The sequence below is a fragment of the Euprymna scolopes genome, chromosome 5 (assembly GCF_053919585.1).
Source record: "Euprymna scolopes isolate OS-2025 chromosome 5, ASM5391958v1, whole genome shotgun sequence".
Taxonomy (NCBI): Eukaryota; Metazoa; Mollusca; class Cephalopoda; order Sepiida; family Sepiolidae; genus Euprymna; species Euprymna scolopes.
This window is the reverse complement of record NC_136486.1, coordinates 38100231-38122008: the sequence shown is the minus strand read 5'-3', so window position 1 is coordinate 38122008 and position 21778 is coordinate 38100231. Positions and strand designations below refer to the sequence as shown.

The window sequence follows — 21778 nt, the reverse complement described above, 5'->3', positions numbered from 1 at the left end:
AGGATCACGGATTATTCAACTAGATGCGTTTTAATAAAATTCCAAACAAATTCAAACTAACGCGGATTAGAAAACACTCCTCTGTTCAGTTTTGATATGTAAAATCATTTAAGGTTTAATTAAGAAAATTCTGAAGATTAGAAGATCCATGAATCTGTAATATAAAGCTTTCTTGATTCAATTCCACTTTTGAGAAATTAATGTTTTATATATAAATGTGTGTGTATGTATATGTAATAATGTCCATAAACAGCTCCATAGCTCACACAAACCATGAAACCAGAAAGTTCTAGGCTCAAGTTTTGGCCTCCTTTGGGCTCATCAATAAAACATATCCAAACTCAAAATTTGAAACCAAAGTCATTTGCAAGGCAAATGCCCTGCCATCTACAACTGGCAGGGTACTCTGGTTTGAAAACCTTAGTTTGGATATGTTTTATTGATAAGCCCAAAGGAAGATGAAACTCTAGTCTAGGACTTCTGGTCTGTAGCTTTCATGGTTTGTGAGAGTTGTAGCATTGTTTGCTTGTGGAAATAATTATATATATATATATATCATCTCGCATTCAAAAATCTATAATATAAATCTCACCTGTCTGTTTAAATGTATGTATGTTTGTATGCATGTATGTATGTTTGTACGACTGCCTAAAACTTTCAACAGCAACCGATTTTCACGAGATCAGTATTGTTTTGGAGCTCGACCCTTCAGACGACAAATATCGAAAAATTGGCTAAAAACATAAATTACTTCACTCTCAACTGGGCACTTTTCTACAGAGAGAGAGGGGGGGGCTTTTTTTTTTTTTTTTTGCCAATATTTTCAAAAATTTCAAAAATTTTCGATTGACTAGTCTTAATTTAAACATTCGTCAGTTCCGGTTTAGCGATAGGTGCAACAGCAAAGATGTCACTTTTTTTTCCACGTTCTTTTCCTCCTTTGCGGTAGCCTGCCTACCTACTACCACTTTTTTTTTTTTTTTTTTTTTTTTGCTCAACACGCACTGCCTAACACCCAGGCAAGCAGGTTAGTCTAATATATATCCCTGAAACGTGTCTCATGATAAACAACTGATTAGGACTAGAGTGTGAATGCATAAAAGCAAAAGCATATAGCAACTACAGGGGAGCAAAATAATTTTCCAGCAAAAGACTAAAAAATTTTTTTTATGTAGTTTTAAAGGTTGAAAAAACTTCCAAGACTTAAGTGTCCCTAGATGTGAATGCCTCCATGATGGCAGCCTTTAGATTTAAAAATGCTGTAGATAGGGTAGCTAATATTAACTACATGTCATGACCAAGAATAGCAAATAAGATTGACATTGTGTTAATATGGTGTTTTCTTATCTATCAAACTCTAGTGCGGAATAAAGTTTTGCAGCTATGTCTAGTTGTATTGGCCTTTTGTGAAGGAGTGTAATACTGTTCGATGATGCAGGCATGTCCAGCGGTGATCTTGTCTATACAAGGTTTACATCTCACTTTTCGGCAACATTTGGTAGCTTTTAGCAGTTACTAACATGCACTTTAGAAAAAAAAACAAAAAAAACGAAGTGTGACATATATATGGACAATTATTTATATATATATATATATATATATATATATATATATATATATAAGATTGTTGGCTACTGTACAAGTAGTTAGACATTAAATCTTAGTTTGAAACTATGTCTAGCCACAATGATGAGTCATAATGCAGCAAAATAGCTGTCTGTAGAGAATTCATGTCATCATCCAGTTTTGATAATTAAAGTGTTACAATAGTCTCTGTCTGAATTGAGCAACATCTCATTCTTACTCTCGATGCAGTCCGATCTAAAGGACCAATATCAGTCACATCACAAGCTGTCAAATTATCTCCTATGCACCCAAGTCAGGTCTTTCTTGGTTTACCATGTTCAGTAGAATATTCAAGTGTGTTATGAAGTTAATGCAAGAGAGGTTGTATGCATGTATCTTTTCCTCCAATTTGCTGCTACACATCCATTTGACTTAAGACAATATTCACCCAGAATAGGTTAAACCGGCCCCTCCCATAGAACACACAGCATCCTGGATGAACACAAACCATGCACAACAGTTAAGATAATGAGGGGCAGCCAATCCTGGGACCAGCAGTGAATATCGTACACCTGTAGATAGAACTGGGTTCGATGTTGGGTTTCGGCGGTGTGTAATCACATCTTCAGTCAGCCTCCCGGGTGTCTTTGCTAACTTTAAAGTGGTTTTAAAGCTATTGCGTTGTGGATGAACTCTTCCAAGTTGTAGCACCGTGACCCAACCTGATCATTAGAGTAATGCTTCATATATAATATACATTTTTTATTTATATACACATTTCTGGCCACACAGGTGCGTAAATGTTTTGACCGAAGCAAATATATAATGAAGAGAGAGAATGGATACAGAAAAATAAATTTGGTAATGTCAACAAACAGTTGATTGATATATAGCTAGTAAATTCATTGGATTCAGATGTGATAAAAAAAAAAGAAAAAAAGCATTGGTTTATTCATGTGCTGGACTAATAAGTAGCAAATATTTTTTGTTAATGGCAAACTAATTTCTCATCTACACAACTAATATTGTTGATGTAATTTGTTTCTAGCCATAAAATTTCCGCAAATCAATGATGTCTTATGCAAAACAGAAAGCTTGCCGCTTTGATAAGTTCCATTGCTAATGGAAGCATCACAGACAGTTAATCCAGTAAAAGTAACGGTATGGAAAATGACAACCGATAAACACTATATTGGAAAAAGTTGTCAGGAACTAAATTTATGAACATGTAAGTCAAAAAATGCAGCTGATGAATGCTTATATTGTGGAAAAAATAAAGGAAGGACCAATGCTAAGGAGGGAGGATGGAGGTCCGAGAAGGTAGGTTCTACCCTAAGGTGTCTTTGACTGCCATTTTACGTTGTTACTGGGAGGCGCTGGCCCTTGGACATATATTGAACATGACTTGGGGCAGGTGGTGTTGGCCATTGGTGCATGCCACTTCATAGATAGAGTTCTAAGGGGTGCCGACGTCGTCCGTGTTCTGCAGTGTTCCCTGTCTGCCCAGTAGTTTCTTATATTGCATCCATTCATGTTACGTGACACGGTAGGTTGCTAACAGTACCTCAGTTGGTTGCCGACGTACATGCACCATTCCAAGTCTGGGCGTGATAATGAGGTATGCTGTGGACTCTGCTGAATGCAGGTGTAGTTGGTTCTTTTTCAGAGCTTGTCCAACAACTCACCATAGAGTCAATGCGTCATATTTCTTCATCTAGCTATTAACCGACTCCCGAGTTGGGGATCGTGAAATATCATTTTGCAACCTTTATACCGGCCCCATCTTGGACCATCCAGCCCAACTCTGGTCGGAATTAAATTTTTGACAATATTTAGTACATGCAAATATGATTTTCTTTTTTACCACTATATGCAAAAAAGTATATTAACTTTTTTTAACTATGATTTAGTGTGATTAATTGTTTAAAAAAATGATGAACAGTTAAGTGCTTCTTTGTAATGTACATATCAAAGTAAATAGGATGAATAGATTCATGCGTTAAAAGACAACGAAATGAAATCACTTAACATTTCTTGAAAGGAAATTTGTTACTGAATTATTTCAACTTGCAGGTAAGTTTTCGAAAGAAATTCAATATTTAGTGCAAACATTTGAAAGAAATTTGGAAGCAATCAAATTGATCAGAAGCCAGTCGTGTTCTGCAAATGTAATTCTATTCATCTCTTAATCGAGTAAGTGAGAATGTAAACATTTATTAGGAGTATCAAATCAATACGCTTCTGAGACATGAAAAAAAAAATTAAGTAGATAGAGGGAACATCCCTTGTTTAGGTTAAAAATGTAGAGTATCTAGTCTCCCAATCTCCCATACAAGAAAACATGACACCAGGTCAGAAGATGGAGATTAACAGGAAGAACATTCTGGTAAAAAAATAAATAAAAATTAAACTAAGCAGCCTTGTCAAAATTCCCTATTAAGGACGCCTTAGACAATTAGCAGTAAAGTTCTCAAAAAGAGAACATAAAGCCCGGAAGGTTGGACCTCCTAGAATTGCACAGAACCATAGCACAGCTTGGCAGAAAAACAATCAAATGTCGGACAGTCGGACTGATTATCGAGGAGGTTTGAACAGCACCACCACGGGTAAGGTCAGGTTGACCTCCACAATGTAATATTACAATAGCAAGATAGTACTGTTATTATTCCATATTTCTATCAACATGTCCACTAAAAAGTCTTACCGGTGTATGTGGATGAGAGTGATAGATCTGATTGTGAGATTGAAAAATTCGACTTCCTGTATGGATGACCATCTAAAGAGAAAATAAGACTAAATATAAAACTTCATTGAAATAGTTTCTGAAAACAACTAATTGGCTTAAATCGATGCAAACTTCTGGACAGGAAGCTATAGTGGTCTGTGAAATATGGAAAAATCGTTTACTTCAAGCAGAAACTAATATATGGTTCTTATTCAACCTAATTAAAAAATAAATTATGTATCCGTCACGAAACGGAGTTGCCAGATTCCAAAAATAATGTAAATCAAGTTTTTATGACTAAAAATAATAACATTTTATGAGTAAGCAAAAAAGGGACTGCTTCTCTTGAAAGAAAAAAAAGGGGTATTAAATTTATAATTAAAACTTGCGAGATCAGCCTTGTAATGTTACAAATGTCATATTAATCGCTTTAAACCATTTAAAACTGATTTTTTTTTAACTACTTGATCTATTTACGTGATTTTGGGAGTATGACATTTCCGTTCTGTTATGGATACGTACATAAAATTTTTCTTTAGCGCTGTATTTTTTTTTAATTATCTTGAATTCGAAATAATCACTTAAGAGTGGACGAAACAAGCAGTTTCTGAAAATACTCCTCAATAATTGGCTTATATTGGTGCCAAAGCAGATCTTCTGGACAGGAAGCTATATCGGTCTATGAAATAGGGGAAATCTCGCCTTACTTCATACAGAAATTAGTAAAGATACATTTATCAATGTCCCTAAATTATACAAAACATCAATCATTAAATGTAGACACGTACCTTAACGAGTTCCTTTTGATTGTCCTTAAGTGTAGCCGACGCCAGGCTGGTTGGGAGCTCCTCCCTGCTGGTCTCAAGACCAGAGGGGCTCGGGTTCAAACTGGTGGGTGACCCCGTCGGCGCCGTAGTGGTCAGGTTGCTAGTCGTGCCACAGGTGACACCAGCAGCACCGGTGGCGGTGCCACCAATAGTGGTGGTCGTGGTGGTACTAATGGTGTTGGCGGTCGTACAAGAGGAGGAGGAAGGAGAAAAGGGTGTAGAAGAGGTTGTGGTGTTGGCGAAATTGCTGCTGTTGTTGTTGTTAGTGGTGGTGGCTGTGTTGTTGCTACTACTGCTCCCGGCGGAGGAGGAGGTGCTGCTGCTCCCGTGCCCAGCCAGGGGCATGGAGCTGACACCGGTGTAGTCGGCTAACCTCTCGGCGGCGGCAGAGTTTTCACGGGATTTACTTCCGTCTCGCGTTTTTCCTTTCCTCGAACTCATTGTGTTATTAGCCTCATTCAAACGGGCGGGAAGGAGGATAATATCCGAACAGAACGACGTTTCAATGTTACGATGACGATGATGATGATAATCGATGATGCTGATTCTGATAGTTGTAGTAGTAGAATAAGGTGGGGACAACAAATAATAGACAACCTACTCAGCGTGATACTACTACTTCTGGCAGTAGTTCTAATAGTAAACTCCGTTGTCACTGTGGGTTGGAGAAGGGAGGGAGGGCTACTTATAACAGTAGTGGTGATGGTGGTGGTAGTAATAGTAGTCGTCGTGATTGTAGTAGGAGGATGAGGACTAGCTTCTTTTAACTTAAGTAGTAGTAAGAGATGGTGATTCTGAGGTTGTGTGTGAGGATGGGCCTTCAGTGCGTACCAACTCGGGAATCCGTGTGATACAACGTGGGGGTTTTGAACGAAGGCAGCTCTATCAATAATAAGAAGTATTAATTAAGAATTATAATAATAATAAATGAAATAACCATACGTTACGTCGTAGTAAGAAAACGATAATTAGAAAAATCGGTGATTGACAGGAATGAATGACTAGATATGTTATATATATATATATATATATATATATATATATATATATATATATACATATATATATATATTATCGGTTATTATTCTCTACAATATACGAGAGTAACTAAAAAATACATGAGAATTCTCTCAGCACGTTCGTTTTACGTTTAAAATGCGTACACAAACTAAAAACAGCTTTATATATGTGTATATATTTCTAAGTAGAAAGATCAGTTTTTCTTGACATACGTAATAAAACAAAGCCTTTCTTTTGGGGGAGGGGAAGGACTAGAATTTTTTTTGTTTTCACCACCGGCTCTGAAAGTACCTACATTAATGTAAGTGATTAAAAAAAAAAAAATGTACCAGTATTGTTACTGATGACGATGATGCTAGAAAAAGAAAGCGATTAACAGAGAAAAAGGAATATATAATATATGTATGTATATATTTGTATATATATATACTACACGAGATAGACAGAGCGGCAGTTGCTGCTGCTGATACTGATGACGGTTGCTGGTTTTATAGATGATGTTGACAATGATGATGACGATATTAAGAGTTCCGTTCCGGTTTTTATACGCAGACGGACCAACACGGACAAGCAAAGAGAAAGAAAAGTCGACAAAGAGAGAGAGAGAGAGAGAGAGAGAGAGAGAGAGAGAGAGAGAGAGAGAGAAAGGAAGAGAATATAATCAAGATTACATAGAGATTTTCTTCTAAATAATAAAATTGCAATTACATATCTTTAGATATTCGAATCGATCGTAATAAATCCGAAAACTTACAATGAAATCGCTCTTTTAAATAACGATTCCCTTATTGTTTTTAAAACCGAACGACTTCTTTTTACTCACACAACTAACCATTTACATAATTATTTATTTTTTTTTTTACAAACAAAAGTATATGTGTATAATACAAAGGTATTATATATACATGAGTTTCCTTTGTGTATATCTAAATAAATCTAAATATAAATGACATATATGGTTTTGTTTTACCTCAAACTTTCAATTTAAGTGGGGGTATGTTTTCCTAATCGGTGGTGATGACAGCATTAAAATATTTTTTAATCCGATTTCGTAATTTTTTTTTTTTTTTTTGTAAAATTATTATTTCCTGGGTTTTATAGTGAAAACATCCGGGCATCCAAGAACTGAGGTTGTGTTGTAGTAAGGGTATACCTTTTCTCTTCTTTTTTAAAAGATGCTGGTGTTGTTGCTGTTGTCAGTAGTGGTCGTTTATTTATTATTATTTTTTTTTTGGGGGGGGGGTAATAATGATGATGCTCGTAGTGATGGTGATTATAGTAGTAGTAATAGTAGTAGTATATAATAATAAACGGTAGTGATAGTAAATAGTGGCAAGTTGGATGCTGTTATCGGCGGTGTTGATGAAAAAAAGGCGTTGGTACGGTCAGTACTGAAAGAGGGGAGGCAAATAAAAAAAAAAAAACGAGCAATTGTAGTAATATCACTTTCCCTATATAACGGTCATGTTTTTTTTGGGGGGATGGGGGTGTCACACAGCAAAATTTAACAAAAAACAAAAACAATCCAGCTTCCTGCACTAGAGGAAAAAGAAAGAGTACTGAACTGGAAAAATAGAATAGACAGATAGACAGAGGGAGGGAGAGATAGAGAAACCAGACCACGGTAACCTATTATTTTATTCCCCGTGGATGAAGAATCTTGGTGTCAAAAAAAAAAAAAAAAAAAAAAAAAAAAGTGGGGGGAAGGGGGCAGCCAGCCCCTTTTATAATTTTGGTTTAGGCTTCTCCGCTAAAGTAAGAAGACCTGTACACTCCGCTATTTAAATATTATCCGATCGTAGTAGCAGTAATACATAATGAATAAGGATTCTCTGGTCAGTCTGTCTGTCTGTCACCATAACGAGGCAATGACATACATTCACATCTTTTCCTCCTCCTTCCTCCTCTTTGACTCCTCCTGCCACCACTACTGTAATCCTGCTGCTGTTACCACTGCAATCCTACTGCCGTTCGACTCCTTTTCCTCAACCACTAATTCCGAGGGTCTGGTCGGTTGTTTGCGCCCGCTCGGCGACCGAATGCATCCATGCACGACGTTCAAGTAGCTCTCATAATAGCCGACATGGACGACTTTGCAAGCAAATCAACGTGTGAAGTTGATTTTAAAAAAAAAAAAAAAACAACAGCAGTGGCAAGCTGGTTTTAAGGCCGACAGGGAGCCACACACGAGCTAACTGTCGGTGGTCTACTCAAAATGCGCAGAATGTTTGTGCGCACAAAGCAACAGGAAGTGACGTCAAATAAAGTAGTTTAACATAGGGAAAAAACTATGGAGGCCCGCAACGGGCACAAACTTGATTGAACTAAACAATTCCTAGTGCTTGCAATAACATCAAAAAGAAATATAAGGCTTAATTTGATGTTTGTAATGAGTAGTTGTTTTTTTTAGTCAGAAAGTGTAAGTAGATTATTGCATAACAGTGTGACACTACTATTTTAGGTCTGTAGGAAATATTTTTTAAGTAGCGTGTGTCAGTCAGTGTGTGCCATTCATTAGGAAGAAATTGACCAAATTGACGTAAACGAAAACCTGTTGTAATAAGATATTATTTAAAACCGGTTTTAACTTTAGCATCCACATTCGATATAAAACTATGGCATGGTTCAATTATAGAATAGGGACCCTTAAAATCGCATCTATTTCGGTCTTGCATACGTTTTGAATAAAACTGATTTAGGTTTAAAATAAAATTTTACTTTGCTTTTAAACGCCTTAAATTTGAAATTTGATTTATTTATTTTTATTGACTCCTATGTACGTTTTGTTTCCTATGACCAATACAGACAGCGCTATTTTTAAAAATCTTTTTTTCAAATTAAATTAAAGTTTTACGTTATCTTTTGTTTATTAAATTGTTACAGAATAGTTACCAAACGGAAGGCCCACCTCATCCCAATGTTAAGAATGGGTTTTTAAAGAATAACGTTATTATTTCAGCACGGTCCGTATTCTGCATAAATACCGTATTTTTTATTTATTTTGACAATTGTTATTAAATTATTACATAAAATTCAATTTTAGTCACATAAAGTATGAAATGGGGTTTTTGGTATTATTCACCAAAACAAATTTATTTTAATTGAATGTTTTGGTCATCTTTACGATTACTGTTTCCACTTCACTTCCGGTTGCTCCTTCTCATGTTATGGTCATTTTTTTTTTTTAATAACAACGTTTTTTGGTGTTTTTTTTTTTTTTTTTAATATTTTTTCGTAATACGGAGAAAGCGAGGCTTTCTATATGTATTCTGCACGTTCACCTAACAATTTATTTAAGAAAAGATACCGTGAAAAACAATTAAAAACCAAGCGACCGGAAATGATGGGGAAACAGTAATCGTAAAGATAACTCTAGTTTTAGGTTTAAAAATTTAACCGTAAGTTATAGTAAGCTTAATTATACATATGAAACACCGAAAATGAAATTGCCATATTTATAACATGTGAAGAACGAGGCTAAGGGCACATAACTCAAATTAATAATTTTATAGTTGAAGGACAGGGAACAATTTTTTTTTTATTTCGTTAAACTCCGGTAAAACGTAATTTTGTATATATAAAAAAATGTTTAAAGTTTATTTAGTGTCAATAAATTTATTTGCTGTGTGATGACATTTTTTTTAATTAGAAATATTTTTGTTGTAAGAAAGAAAAAAAAAGTTGTCACCATCGACTAAAATATTGACAAAAGTTAAAATTTCGACACTTTTACAAGAAAATTAGAATATTATTTCATGACTGAAAATAGAATTTAAGCTAAACAATCAATTCATCCAAAGTGAGTGCGAAAACGATACGAAATTGATAAGATCTTTTATCACAACATTTGGAGAGGACCTGATATGAGTACCCTTTCTTGAATTGGCAGGGTACAAAAACGTCTTCGAAATCTAGTGGGTAAAGACGTTTTCGCATTTCTTCTCCCTCTTTCTGCCAGATAAACTTTAATTCAAGCCATTGTGTAATTTTTTGGGTTTGTATTACTGTACACATAGATTCAAAAAAGTTGTCAAAAAACAAATATATAACAAATAAATGTTATCAAAGGCAAGATAAGTTATTTTTCTACCAAACTGGATATATTTTTTGTGTTTTTATTCAATGTAACATGTTTATTCAGTTCGAAAAACATGCAGTGTTTATCGATGTATTGGAAAATTCAAAATGCCGCCCGACTCTCTCTTTGACACGGTATGTTTGGGAAAAGGTTTTATAAATAATAAACTAGACAAAATACTATTAAAAAACCACCGAATATATGTCAATTTATGTCATGGTAACATATATTGAGCGAATTTCTAACAATATTTTGTCGCCCGCATGCGTTTATGTGGAAAAAAGTCTCGTGGAATCTTGGGGAATCTCGGAGAATCTTGTACCCTGATTCCATAAATAACGAGGAAAGGAAAGCGGGACACAGACGAGTTTTGAAAATTATTGAAATCATTAAATATTGTCATTACTCTTAATATATATACTAGTGGGGGGGGGTTACCTGGCGTTGCCCGGGTGTTTGGAGGTGTGTGTGGTTTTGAGTAAATCAAAACTCCGGGGAGGGGGAGGGGGTTAAAATAAAAAAAAAAGTTTTGGTAGGTGAGTATGAGGATAGAAGCTGAACCCTTGAGGCAAAGTTGGAAATAAAAGTGTGAAACAAAAACGTGCGACGTTAACCATTGGGCCACTGCAACATACAACTGAAACAAGTTTGAATTTATTTATTTAACTACATGTGGACGCAATAAAAGTTAACTCTGCTGCTTCCATTTGACCTAATTAATGAGGTCAGTTAGAAGTCACGCAGTTCACTTTTGCTGCGGGGTAGCGTTTGGGTTTGTTTACCCAACTTTGACTGTTTTTTTCCCCAAGATGTTGGGGAGGGGGCCCCATTGTCCAGATTGAATAGCAATTGTCTGATATGAGAGAAGTTTTGCCCCCACATTGATCAAAGCTGATTGCTTCTGGACGTTTCCCGGCACGATACCGAGAACTGTGTTTAGCTTTGAATTAGTTTCGCTTTTTATACGAAAAAGCTGAACAAACACAAGACGGGATGAAATAGCAATAATTTTGTAAAAATCGACATAAATAAAACTATACGCTACATGCCTTCTCAAATCCTAGATATTATTATCTACGGCCTATATAAATACTTCTAAGCGATCGGACCCCCCCCCACAGGAGCGTGTGCGAGAAAAGCCTTTGCGAGACATACACGAAATGGTCACACACATTTTGCCTTTTATATATATAGATTAGCCCCAGCGTTTGGAGATGTGTGTTGAGAGCATAAAAAAAAGTGGTAGCAGGCAGGCAGGCTCGAACCCGTAATATGAAGGCGGAAAAGAAAGTCTGATGTCTTACCTCTACTCCATGACGCTACCAGAAGTGTAAAGCATTCAAAATTAACGTAGTCAATCAAAAATAAAAGATGGCGTTGCTTTTAAACCGTCCACGACAGCAAATTAGACACAAGGTCATTTTTAATGTGGGGGAAAACCAGCTCCCCCAAAAAGGGGACGCTCTGACAGTATCCAAATAAATAGTAATTGTCTCAGTATGAAGGGTTTCCCCTACATTAACCGAGGACAGGCATTGGCATTGGCGTTCAAATAGTTTCACTTTATTTATACGAAAAAGACAAACAAACAAACGACACGATGACATTGTGGAGAAAGAAGTGGCTTACCGTCAAAGCGGCTGCACGTTTGTGCATGAAAAGCACAAATTGAGAATCAAGATGGTGCCCGCATGCGTTTATGTGGAAAAAAATCTCGTGGAATCTTGGGGAATCTCGGAGAATCTCGTACCCTGATTCCATAAATAACGAGGAAAGGAAAGCGGGAGGACAGACGAGTTTTAGTCACTAAAGCGAACGGACGTGTGTAAAAGAAGAGGTAGAAGAAAAGAGTGTGGTGAATGAAACAAACAACGACTCGGTTGAAAGTAGAGTTGTAACGAACACAGACATGGTGAGAATTTTGTTTAACTCAATCAAAAAAAAGATAGAGACGATGTCCATTTGCGAATCTGAGGTATTGTGATCTAGGAAGTATGCAAACACTTTTCGCGGAATCTAACCGACGCGAGAACCCTCACCCAAAAAGCCTTTCATGGACATATGGACATACACAAACACTCGCACCGATTTTGCCTTTTATATATTAGACTAGTGTGGGTGCCTGGCATCACCCGGGCGTTTGTAGGTGTATTGAGAAAAAAATAGTTTTAGTAGGAAGGTAGGCTCGAACCCGAACCCTTGACACAAAGGGGGAAAAGAAAGTGTGAAAAAAACTGACATCTTACCACTCGGCCACAACAGGACAGGAGCTGAAAAGCATTCTAATTTAACAATTAAAAAGTTAAGTGACAGGTGCATAAATTTAATGAGATCAAACATCAACTCATACGGGAATGAAATCACGTACTTAACTTTGGCTGCAAGCCAGTTTCTGCATATTTGTTTGTTTCCCCACAAGATGTTGGGTTGGTTGGTTGGTTGTTTTTGTTTTACGGCATATTAACCCTTTTCGGGTTATTTAATGCCGAATCCAAAGATTTTGAAGAAAAAATTTTTAATAGAATATATTTGTTGTTTTCAAGTCGGTTTCTATTTAACCCATAGCTGGAACCCTAACAGGTACTACCACTCTGAGTCAGAGTGGAACTATGAGCAATGGTAATTAAAGGGTGGCTTCACACTCCCCAAAGCCCGCAAGCTGGGGCCTCATCACTGGATATAGTTTAAGGTCATATCCAGGACCCCCATTGAGGGACTTTTACCCTCTGCAGGAGGGCAGTCGGTGTATTCTAATGCCCCACCGACAGGGCCCAAGATGTTGGGGAAAACCATAAAAAGGGGAGTGTCCAAATGAATAGCAATTGTCTGATATGACGGGTTCATTGCTTTTCTGGACCTCCTGGCACAAGTGCCAGGTACACTCCTTTGTTCGTATTTAGTTTCCATTTTATTCTGAAAAACAAAACAAAGACGCAGAGAATAAGAAATATTGCAAAAATAGCGTGTAAAAGTCGCTCAAATAAAAGATACCCACGACCTCCTTTCATAAATCGGAGATATTATAATCTAAGTAGTATATAAAGTTCTAAGAAATAGTGACTACCCCCGAGCGCCACCCCCTCCAAAAGCCCTTGCCAGACATACAAAAAATGTGCACACACTAACACACAGTTTGCCTTTTATATATATAGAAGATATATGGTTATAGTTAAGTAAAGTCACCAAATGCTTTCTGCGAGTCTGTTCCTGAAAGCAGTGAAGACCCTTCTGTTTTTTTAATTATCAGAAAGGCAGTGTGAAAGTGGCAATCAACCATACAAAACAGAAAGTAGACACAAGGCAAAAATGTAATGGCAAAGAAAGATGGCAAACACAGATGATCGGTTAAAGACGACATGTATTGTGTTGTATTTTTTATTCAGAATAAAAGTAAAATGTACAGCAATGGATTACAGATCAGTTGCAAGGTTAAAATTTTGGGGTCCTTAGCTGGACGTCAGTGGGTACTGAAATGGATAGCTGAACGTCAGTGGGCATTATAACAGGTAGCTTGAAATTAATAGGCATGGGAACAGGTAGCTGGACGTCAGTGGGCACTGGTACGGGTAGCTAGACATCAGTGGACACAGGTACAGGTAATTGGATGTCAGTGGGATGCAAGAGTGAGCTGGAGTCACTGAAGAAGTAAGATGGAGTCAAAGCTGCAGAAGTGAGCTGAAAGCTACAGGAGTAATCTAGAATCGCTGGAAATGAGCCAGAGTTGTAGCAGGTTCAGGAATTCAGGAATTGGAGTGGTCGGCTGTGAGAGGGAGACCCAAGAGGCAGGCAGCAGTGGAGAGTGAAGTATGCATTGCGTTCTTCTAATCCTGATTCCCATGCCAAGAATACCAACTTGACAAAAGTCAAGTCGAGATGGGAGTGCTCCTATCTCCCAAGCTGAACCGAAGTATTTGCTATGAAAGCTGCTAGCTTTATGGAAAGTTGTTCTTGATATAGGCTCCATGGCCAGTGATGATGCCACTAAACAATGAATGACTATGATTAATTTCACACCATATTACCTACAGTTAAAAGTGTCTTCTGTGTTTATTAACTGTATTTATTTTAATCTAGATTCGAAATAATAATTTGTTTTTGTTAAGTTTGTTAAAGATTAAGTTTTTGTGTTTGTCGTTGCTGCTTTTAGCACATGTGGTCGTGGCGTATTTCTGGGAGTGTCGAGTTTCAGCTGACAGCATGTTTTTGTTTACAAACAGAGGAGTGGTTAGCTGGCAAACCACAACAGGTTTTCCAAAGATAACTATTTTGGTAATATTTTGTATAATATACGTTTTTTTAAAGACATTTGATTTATTAAACTTCGTTCCATAAACATATTTTTATTAAACAAATTCAAATAAAAAGTTTAACCGTTTAAGTTATAGTTTGTTTGACTTTTTTAAACTAGTCTTTAAATATATATCTATATTAATAAAACAGTAGATGTATGTGTGTCTGTCTGTGTGTAAATATTTAACCATTAAACTATTAAATTACTGAGCACATAACACCGAATTTAATAGGAAATAGTAATCATACACGAAAGATGGTTTATAATGAATAAAATCTTTTGTTGGATGGATGAATAACACGTACAGAAGTCGGCAAGTTGAAATGCAAAATGTTGATTTGAACTTGCTGACATTTCTATTAGCTTGCACATATGTAAACTAATCATGGCTAAAAGTGGTTTAATTTTATAAATTTCTTATCTATCTGTCAGTTTAGCTTAAACGGTGGCGAACATGACTGGAGCACTAAATTAGGGAATGCTGCTGTAATGAAAAATAAAGACCTTTTAAGATATTAGAAAGGTTTTATTCAACATAAAATTCAGCAGGTACAACAACATGGTCGGTAACGAACGACTAAGCTGGGAAAAGGCGCCAATTTCGTTCTATTTGTAAACATCTGGTGCGCATGCGCACTAGCGCTCTAAACTCACAACACTCTCCACCACATTTTATTTATATTTCGGGTTGCAGGTGATCTTCCTTCCCCTTTTTGTAGCTTCTGGAAGAAATTTGAAAACGCCCTTCTTCGAGTCAGACTGTTGCTGCTGCTCTTCTATTTCTAAACACTTTGTTTTGTCGACTGAAGAGAAAGACTCTCCATTTGGTGAGGTATTATTCTTTGGGGTCTCCTGTTGATCAATCCACTCTGGTTCGCGGATGTTTGATGGAGTAGTAGAATCTGGTGATGTACCATGATCAGGGGAGACAGGAGATTCCAAGTTTGTAGAGGAGGGGTCAGTGACAGGAGTGGGGGCTAGGTCTTCTGTTGAGACTGTTGACTGATGGCCGTCAGGGAAACGAATTCTGGCAAAGTTGGGAGTTGCAGATATTATAGCTACTGGTTCCACTAGGGGATCTGACTTGTGTTGGCGGACAAACTTCCTAAGGAGGGCCGGTCCTCCTTGCAACCACTCGGGTAAGGTATATCCGGTACCCGACCTTCTGGAAAAGTTAAACATTCTCTCGTGTGGGGTTGAGTTACTTGCTGTACAAAGTAGCGATCGAATAGAGTGCAAAGCTATGTCGAGTACTTCATGCCAGTGACGTTCGTCCAATTGCCTGGTTTTGAGTGCAAGTTTGATCGTTTTCCAGATTGTGCCATTTACTCTCTCGCATTGTCCATTGCCGATTAGATGGTATGGAGTTGAGTGGGTAAACTCAACTCCATGTTGCCAGAGAAACTCTTTTAGTTCACATGAAATAAACTGACTTCCTCGATCACTATGGATGGAATCTGGGCAGCCAAAAAAGGTAAATAAATTCTGGAGACAATTTATAACAGTTTTTGTTGATATGTCCTGACATGGATAGACAAAAGGATAGCGTGAATATTCATCTACAATCACGAGTAGGTATTTGAGATTATTCGTAGATGGTTTTGGTCCCATGAAATCTATTGAAAGACGTTCAAAGGGGGATCGGGAATGGATTAATCGACCTGATGGAGGTTTGAAGAACCTTGGTTTTAGTTCAGCACATATTTGACATTCAGCGCAGGTGCGCTTAGCATCTTCCATGGAGAATGGTAGATTCTTCTGCCTCACAAAGTGATAGAGTCTCGCTACTCCAGGATGACAAAGTGCTGCGTGCAGGTCCTTTAGTGATAATAAGCGCGAAGCAGAGCATGATCGAGAAAGGGTATCTGCAGAGTTATTAAGAGAACCTGGTCTATATACTATCTCATAAAAATAGTTTGATAGTTCAAGTCTCCACCGAAGCAGCTTATCGTTTTTAATACGATTTGGTGTCTGTGTGTTGAACATAAATGATGCAGCCTGTTGGTCAGTAATAATGGTAAAGTGTCGACCGAGTAAGAGGTCACGCCATTTACGCACAGATTCTACAATGGCTGCCGATTCACGTTCCACTGCTGAATGTCGACACTCTGACTGCGTTAGGGTTCTGGAAAAATATGCGACTGGACGTCCATTCTGGGAAAGGCAGGCTGCTAATGCTGTCGCAGATGCATCAGTTTCTATCGTAAAAGGAACTTCATCCTCAATGGCTGCAACCGAAGCCTTGCAAATTTCATCTTTCATGGCTTGAAATTGATTTTTGAGTTTCTCAGTGATAGGAAAGGACGTAATGTTTAATAAAGGTGAAATCCGATCTGAGAAATTCTCTATTCATAGTGAATAGTATGAGAAGAGACCTAGAGCCCGCCTGAGTGACTGACTGCAGTTCGGAATCGGTAATTCTTTTAGTGGTGTAAGTCTGTCTAGATCAGGACTGATTGCTCCATTTTCCAATAAGTGTCCTAGAAACTTTAGTTTGATCATACCATATTCACATTTTACAGGGTTTAGTTGCAAGTTAAGACGGTTGATAACCTTTCTAAAAGCTTCCATATTTTCGTTTAATTCTTTATTAGTTTTTCCTCCGATGACAATGTCATCAATGTAGGCAAATTTACCTTGGAGTTCATGTTCTTGAATCAGATTATGCATAATACGTTGAAACACAGCTACTGAGTTCGTTAGCCCAAAAGGTAACCTAGAAAACTCGTATAGTCCTCCGTCAGCTTCAAATGCTGTGTAAATTCTCTCGTCTCTACGTATAGGGCACTGATAATATGCAGACTTCAGGTCCAACTTATTGAAAATTTTGTACTGTGATAGTTGGTGTATGATATCCGAAATTTTGGGAAGTGAAAAAGCATCCAAAAGTGTAAACCGATTTATAGTTGCAGAATAGTCAACGACCATGCGACGCTTATGTCTTTCATTTCTAGTTACTAATACTTGGGCTCTCCATGGGGAATTCGATTTGATTATGATACCTTCTTTTAATAATTTTTGTATCTCATTCCGGATAAATTCGCAGTCCGATGCTGAGTAGTTTCTGCTTTTTGTTGCGATGGGTTTACAATTCTTTGCTAAATTAGCAAAAAGAGACGGTGACTCGATTTTCATCTGAGTGACGTTACAAATCTATAAAGATGGTATCTTTCCGTTATAACGGAATTCCACCCAGTTATGCAATTGCATGAACTCTTGTCCTAGTATAATTGGAGAACACAAGTTGGGAAGGATAGATAGACGCATATTAGTGTAAATTTGTCCATTAACAGCGATGGACGCAACACAGTGTCCTAAGGTTTTGCTCGTGAGATTCGAGGAAGCCATGCTTACCGTATCATTAGAAGGTAATATACTAAGGCCGAGTGATCTCACGATATTCATTCGTATAAAGTTATGAGTGCTTCCACTGTCTACCATAGCTTTCAAACAGGTACTATTAATTGTTGCATTTACTACAGAATATTGTGTGCATGGAGTGCATTGGGATGACGCAGTGAGGGCAATATATGCAGAACTAGTCCTGGTATTATAAGTTGTTTGTTTTATTTTAGATCGGCAGACTTTAGAGAAGTGGCCCCTCTTTCCACATTTAAGGCAGTCAGCATTCCGAGCTGGGCAAATATTTCGAGGATGATTTTCTCGTCCACAGAATTGGCATCTGGCGAAGTGAGTCGCCTGATTATTTCTGGAAACAGCAGCACATTCATTAGTTAGTTCCAAACTAGAGTTATTTTCAGATTCATCTGCATGAATAGATGCCTTTGCTACAGTTGATGTGTCATAAGCTGCTGCATTATGTTGGGCCATTTCTAGACTTCGTGCAGTTGCTACGGCATGATCTAGGTTAATTTCAAAACTTTCAAGTAATCTCTGCCTAATAGTTGAGGAAGTGAGACCTGTGATAAATGCGTCACGTATCGCTAGCTCCGCATGTTGAGAGGCAGTAACATCTTCAAATTTACAATCCTTAGAAAGATTCTTTAGCTTTAGGAGAAACTGATCAATAGATTCACCTTGATTTTGTTTCCTAGTGGCGAGAAGGTGACGAGCAAACACAGAATTTACCGGTTTTACATCAGTTGCTTGAAGGATGCTAATAGCCCTCTCGAATGTTGAACAGTGAGATATAAGAGAATAGACCTCCGGTGAGATGAAATTAATCAGAATACTTAACTTATTCGGAGGATTTTGAGGATGAGTGACTGTGAGAGAGTCGATGCAGTTGATGAGGGTACGATACCAATGATTCCATTCGTCAGCGGTTGTATCTGATGATCCTTCGAATTTACCAGGTCTCAGTATAGCATCCATTGTTGCTGTTAATTTTTAATTTTATGTTGAATAAATTGTAATAAAAAATAAAGACCTTTTAAGATATTAGAAAGGTTTTATTCAACATAAAATTCAGCAGGTACAACAACATGGTCGGTAACAAACGACTAAGCTGGGAAAAGGCGCCAATTTCATTCTATTTGTAAACATCTGGTGCGCATGCGCACTAGCGCTCTAAACTCACAACAAGCGCTAAATGTTTTGGCTTTGATTCTAGCTGATGGTACCTAAATCATTTTTTTCCCAACTTTTGAAATCAGTACTCTCTGTACATAAATATTCAATAGAGGATCTGTTTTCTTTTTCTCATATTTTTTAAATACCTGCTAAATGTGTGTGTCTGTAAATATTTAACCAATAAACCCTTTAAACTACTGGTCACATAACACTGAAATTAGCAAGAAATAATAAACATACACTGACGATGGTTTGTAAGAAGTAAAATAGAGAGGGAGGGGGTGCACACAACAATGTTCACTGAACATCCTTCACTCTTTAATAAGACCAATGCTTTTATATACGAGAAGCGTGCCAAAATGGATCAGACGGAATTGCAAATTGCATGGTTATGATGACTGAAAAGTTTCATGACCTGAAAGTTTCGTCTCTCTGTTGCAGATAGTGATGGTGTTAGACTCTAAGAAAGCAACCACTATCATGGATGTGCATCAGAAGCAGAGGTACACCATTGAATTCTTGGCAAAAGTGCATTGACAATACTGATGACTATGTAGAAAAATAAATTCTGGTGCTCAAAAGGTTGCTCATTTTAATGGTACCACTCCCGTCTTCGTAGCTCTTCAATTTTTTTTATTTAAAAAAAAAAAATAGGAGGCTTTACTTTTGGAATGACCCTTAATGAATATATATCTGTCATGTCACACAAATATAAATTAGTAAAAAACTTCAAGTGTTTAGGGGAAGGGTGAAAGCAAGGAGTAAATTTGGATCTCTCTTACTGCCAGTGAATTCAGAAATAAATCTTTCATACTAGTTTTATAATGAGACTGTTCTGTCTTTTTTCCTTTCTTCTTTTTAGATAAATTGATACTGTTATTTCTTTTTACTTTTTAAAAACTTTCCGGATTGAGACGTTTTCTTTTCTTTCTTTTATTTCTGCTTTAACTTCACTGATTGAAGTGTTATTTTATCTATATACTAGTGGGAGTGCCAAGCGTTGGTAGTGTAGTAAGGACCCATGGGGGTGGGGGAGTCAAAACAATAGTAGGAGAGGTGCCTGGGTGTGTGTAGGTGGTGTAGTAAGGAACCCCGGGGGACGGGGGGGGGTAAAAAAGTGGTAGTGGAGGGAGTGGGGATCAAAATAACAGTAGGCAGAGGTGTTAAAAAAAATGTGGTAGTAGGCAGGCGAACGCGAAGGAGAAAAAAAAAGATTAAAAAGAACGTGACATCTTAGCCGATGTCTCCATCGTCTGACCAAAAAGCATAGTCAATCGAAAAGAAGACGATGACTTGCTAAAATGTCGGTGAAAAAACGTCCGAGTATAGGGTGAAGGCATTAATGTTTTGGGCCAATTGTTTGATATTTGTCGTCCAAGACAAGCTTCAAAGTGATACTGAAATGGTCAGGATCTGTCACCTGTGTTGAAAGTTTTTACAAAACATACAAACACACACACATTTTGCCCTTTATACATATACTAGCGGGGGGTACCCGGCGTTACCCGGGTGTTTGGAGGTATGTGTGTTTTTGGGTAAATGAAAACAAAAATCGTTGGTTGTTTTAAAAAAAATGAAGCCTTGACGCACAGTTGGAAAATAATAAAGTGTGAAAAAAACGTGCGACTTGGCAGGTGCCCGTTTTTGATGAGTTAATGACGTCAACTACCGCGAGTCTGTTCACTTCTTTTTTTCATATGAAAAAGCTTAATGCACATGCGGCGATCGAAAAATTGTTGAATATTTATCTTTTGAAAGTCAGGCAAATTAAATAGACAGGCGACCCCAGTTGTTAAGTCGTAGATATTATCATTTAGGCACGATATAAAAAGTTTTAAGAAGTTGTGAGGTGACCGATCGATTCTTGGAAAAAAGCCTTTCTTGTACATACACGAAAACGCACACACACACACAAACATTTTCGCTTTTATATTTAGAGATATATACAAAAAAAAAGACCCTATGTATACTGTCAGAACAGATACTACACTAATCCCACGCAAGGCCGAGAACGATCAATTTCTTTCAGTTTCGCTTTTTTATAATGTAAGCTAAAGAAATGCACTAATAGACTAGCGAGGGTTTAGAGGTGTCTGTGTGTGAGGGTGTAAAATCAAAACTAAGCAAAGTAATAACCCTGTTTAAATATTATAAAAAAAACAATTTTAAAACTTCTATAAAAAATCGGGAAAAAAAAAAAAAACTATTACAAAAATGAACATGATGCAATACGAATGGTCCAACGGTGCCAGGGTGTTTGAAAAAAAAAAGTTTTGGAGAGGGAGGTAGGCTCGAACCCTAATACTTGAGGGGAAAACGAAAAAAAAAAAAGAAGCCTGATAACTTCACTAAAAAGTGAATTAGGTCAAACATCAATCCCGCAGTTAAGTTTGCTTTGGTTTTGTTTCCCCAAGATATTGGGTGGAAAACCAGCTCCCCATAAAAAATGGGGGTGTCCAAATGAAAGCAATTGTCTGATATGACGGTTTTCACTGCATTGATCAAAACCTTATTTGTTTTCTGGACGTTCCGGCGCGAAAGCCGAGAACACATGCGTTATTTACTGCTTGGCCCCGGGCCTGGCATTATCTACTGCCAGGCCCTCATTTGGGGTCCAAAACACTTAGGCATGGAGCCGGTAGGAAGAAGTGGGGGTCGAGGGTCATTCTAAGCTAAGAGCTAGGTCTTTGAGAAGACTTTATTAAGTTCCCAACACTATCACCATAATACCTCATTCT

General features: G+C 37.4%; 1 protein-coding gene across 1 annotated transcript in view; it reads right to left on the bottom strand.

The window, feature by feature from the left end:
* The window catches only part of LOC145276771 (uncharacterized), a 181032-nt gene extending 175031 nt beyond the window's left edge, over positions 1-6001 (bottom strand). Inside the window, exon 1 of the mRNA XM_080128027.1 lies at positions 5080-6001. Within this exon, the coding sequence (XP_079984153.1) occupies positions 5080-5559 (480 nt within the window). The 5' untranslated portion in view covers positions 5560-6001. The remainder of the gene's footprint in view (positions 1-5079) is intronic.
* Between the last annotated feature and the right edge of the window lie 15777 nt (positions 6002-21778).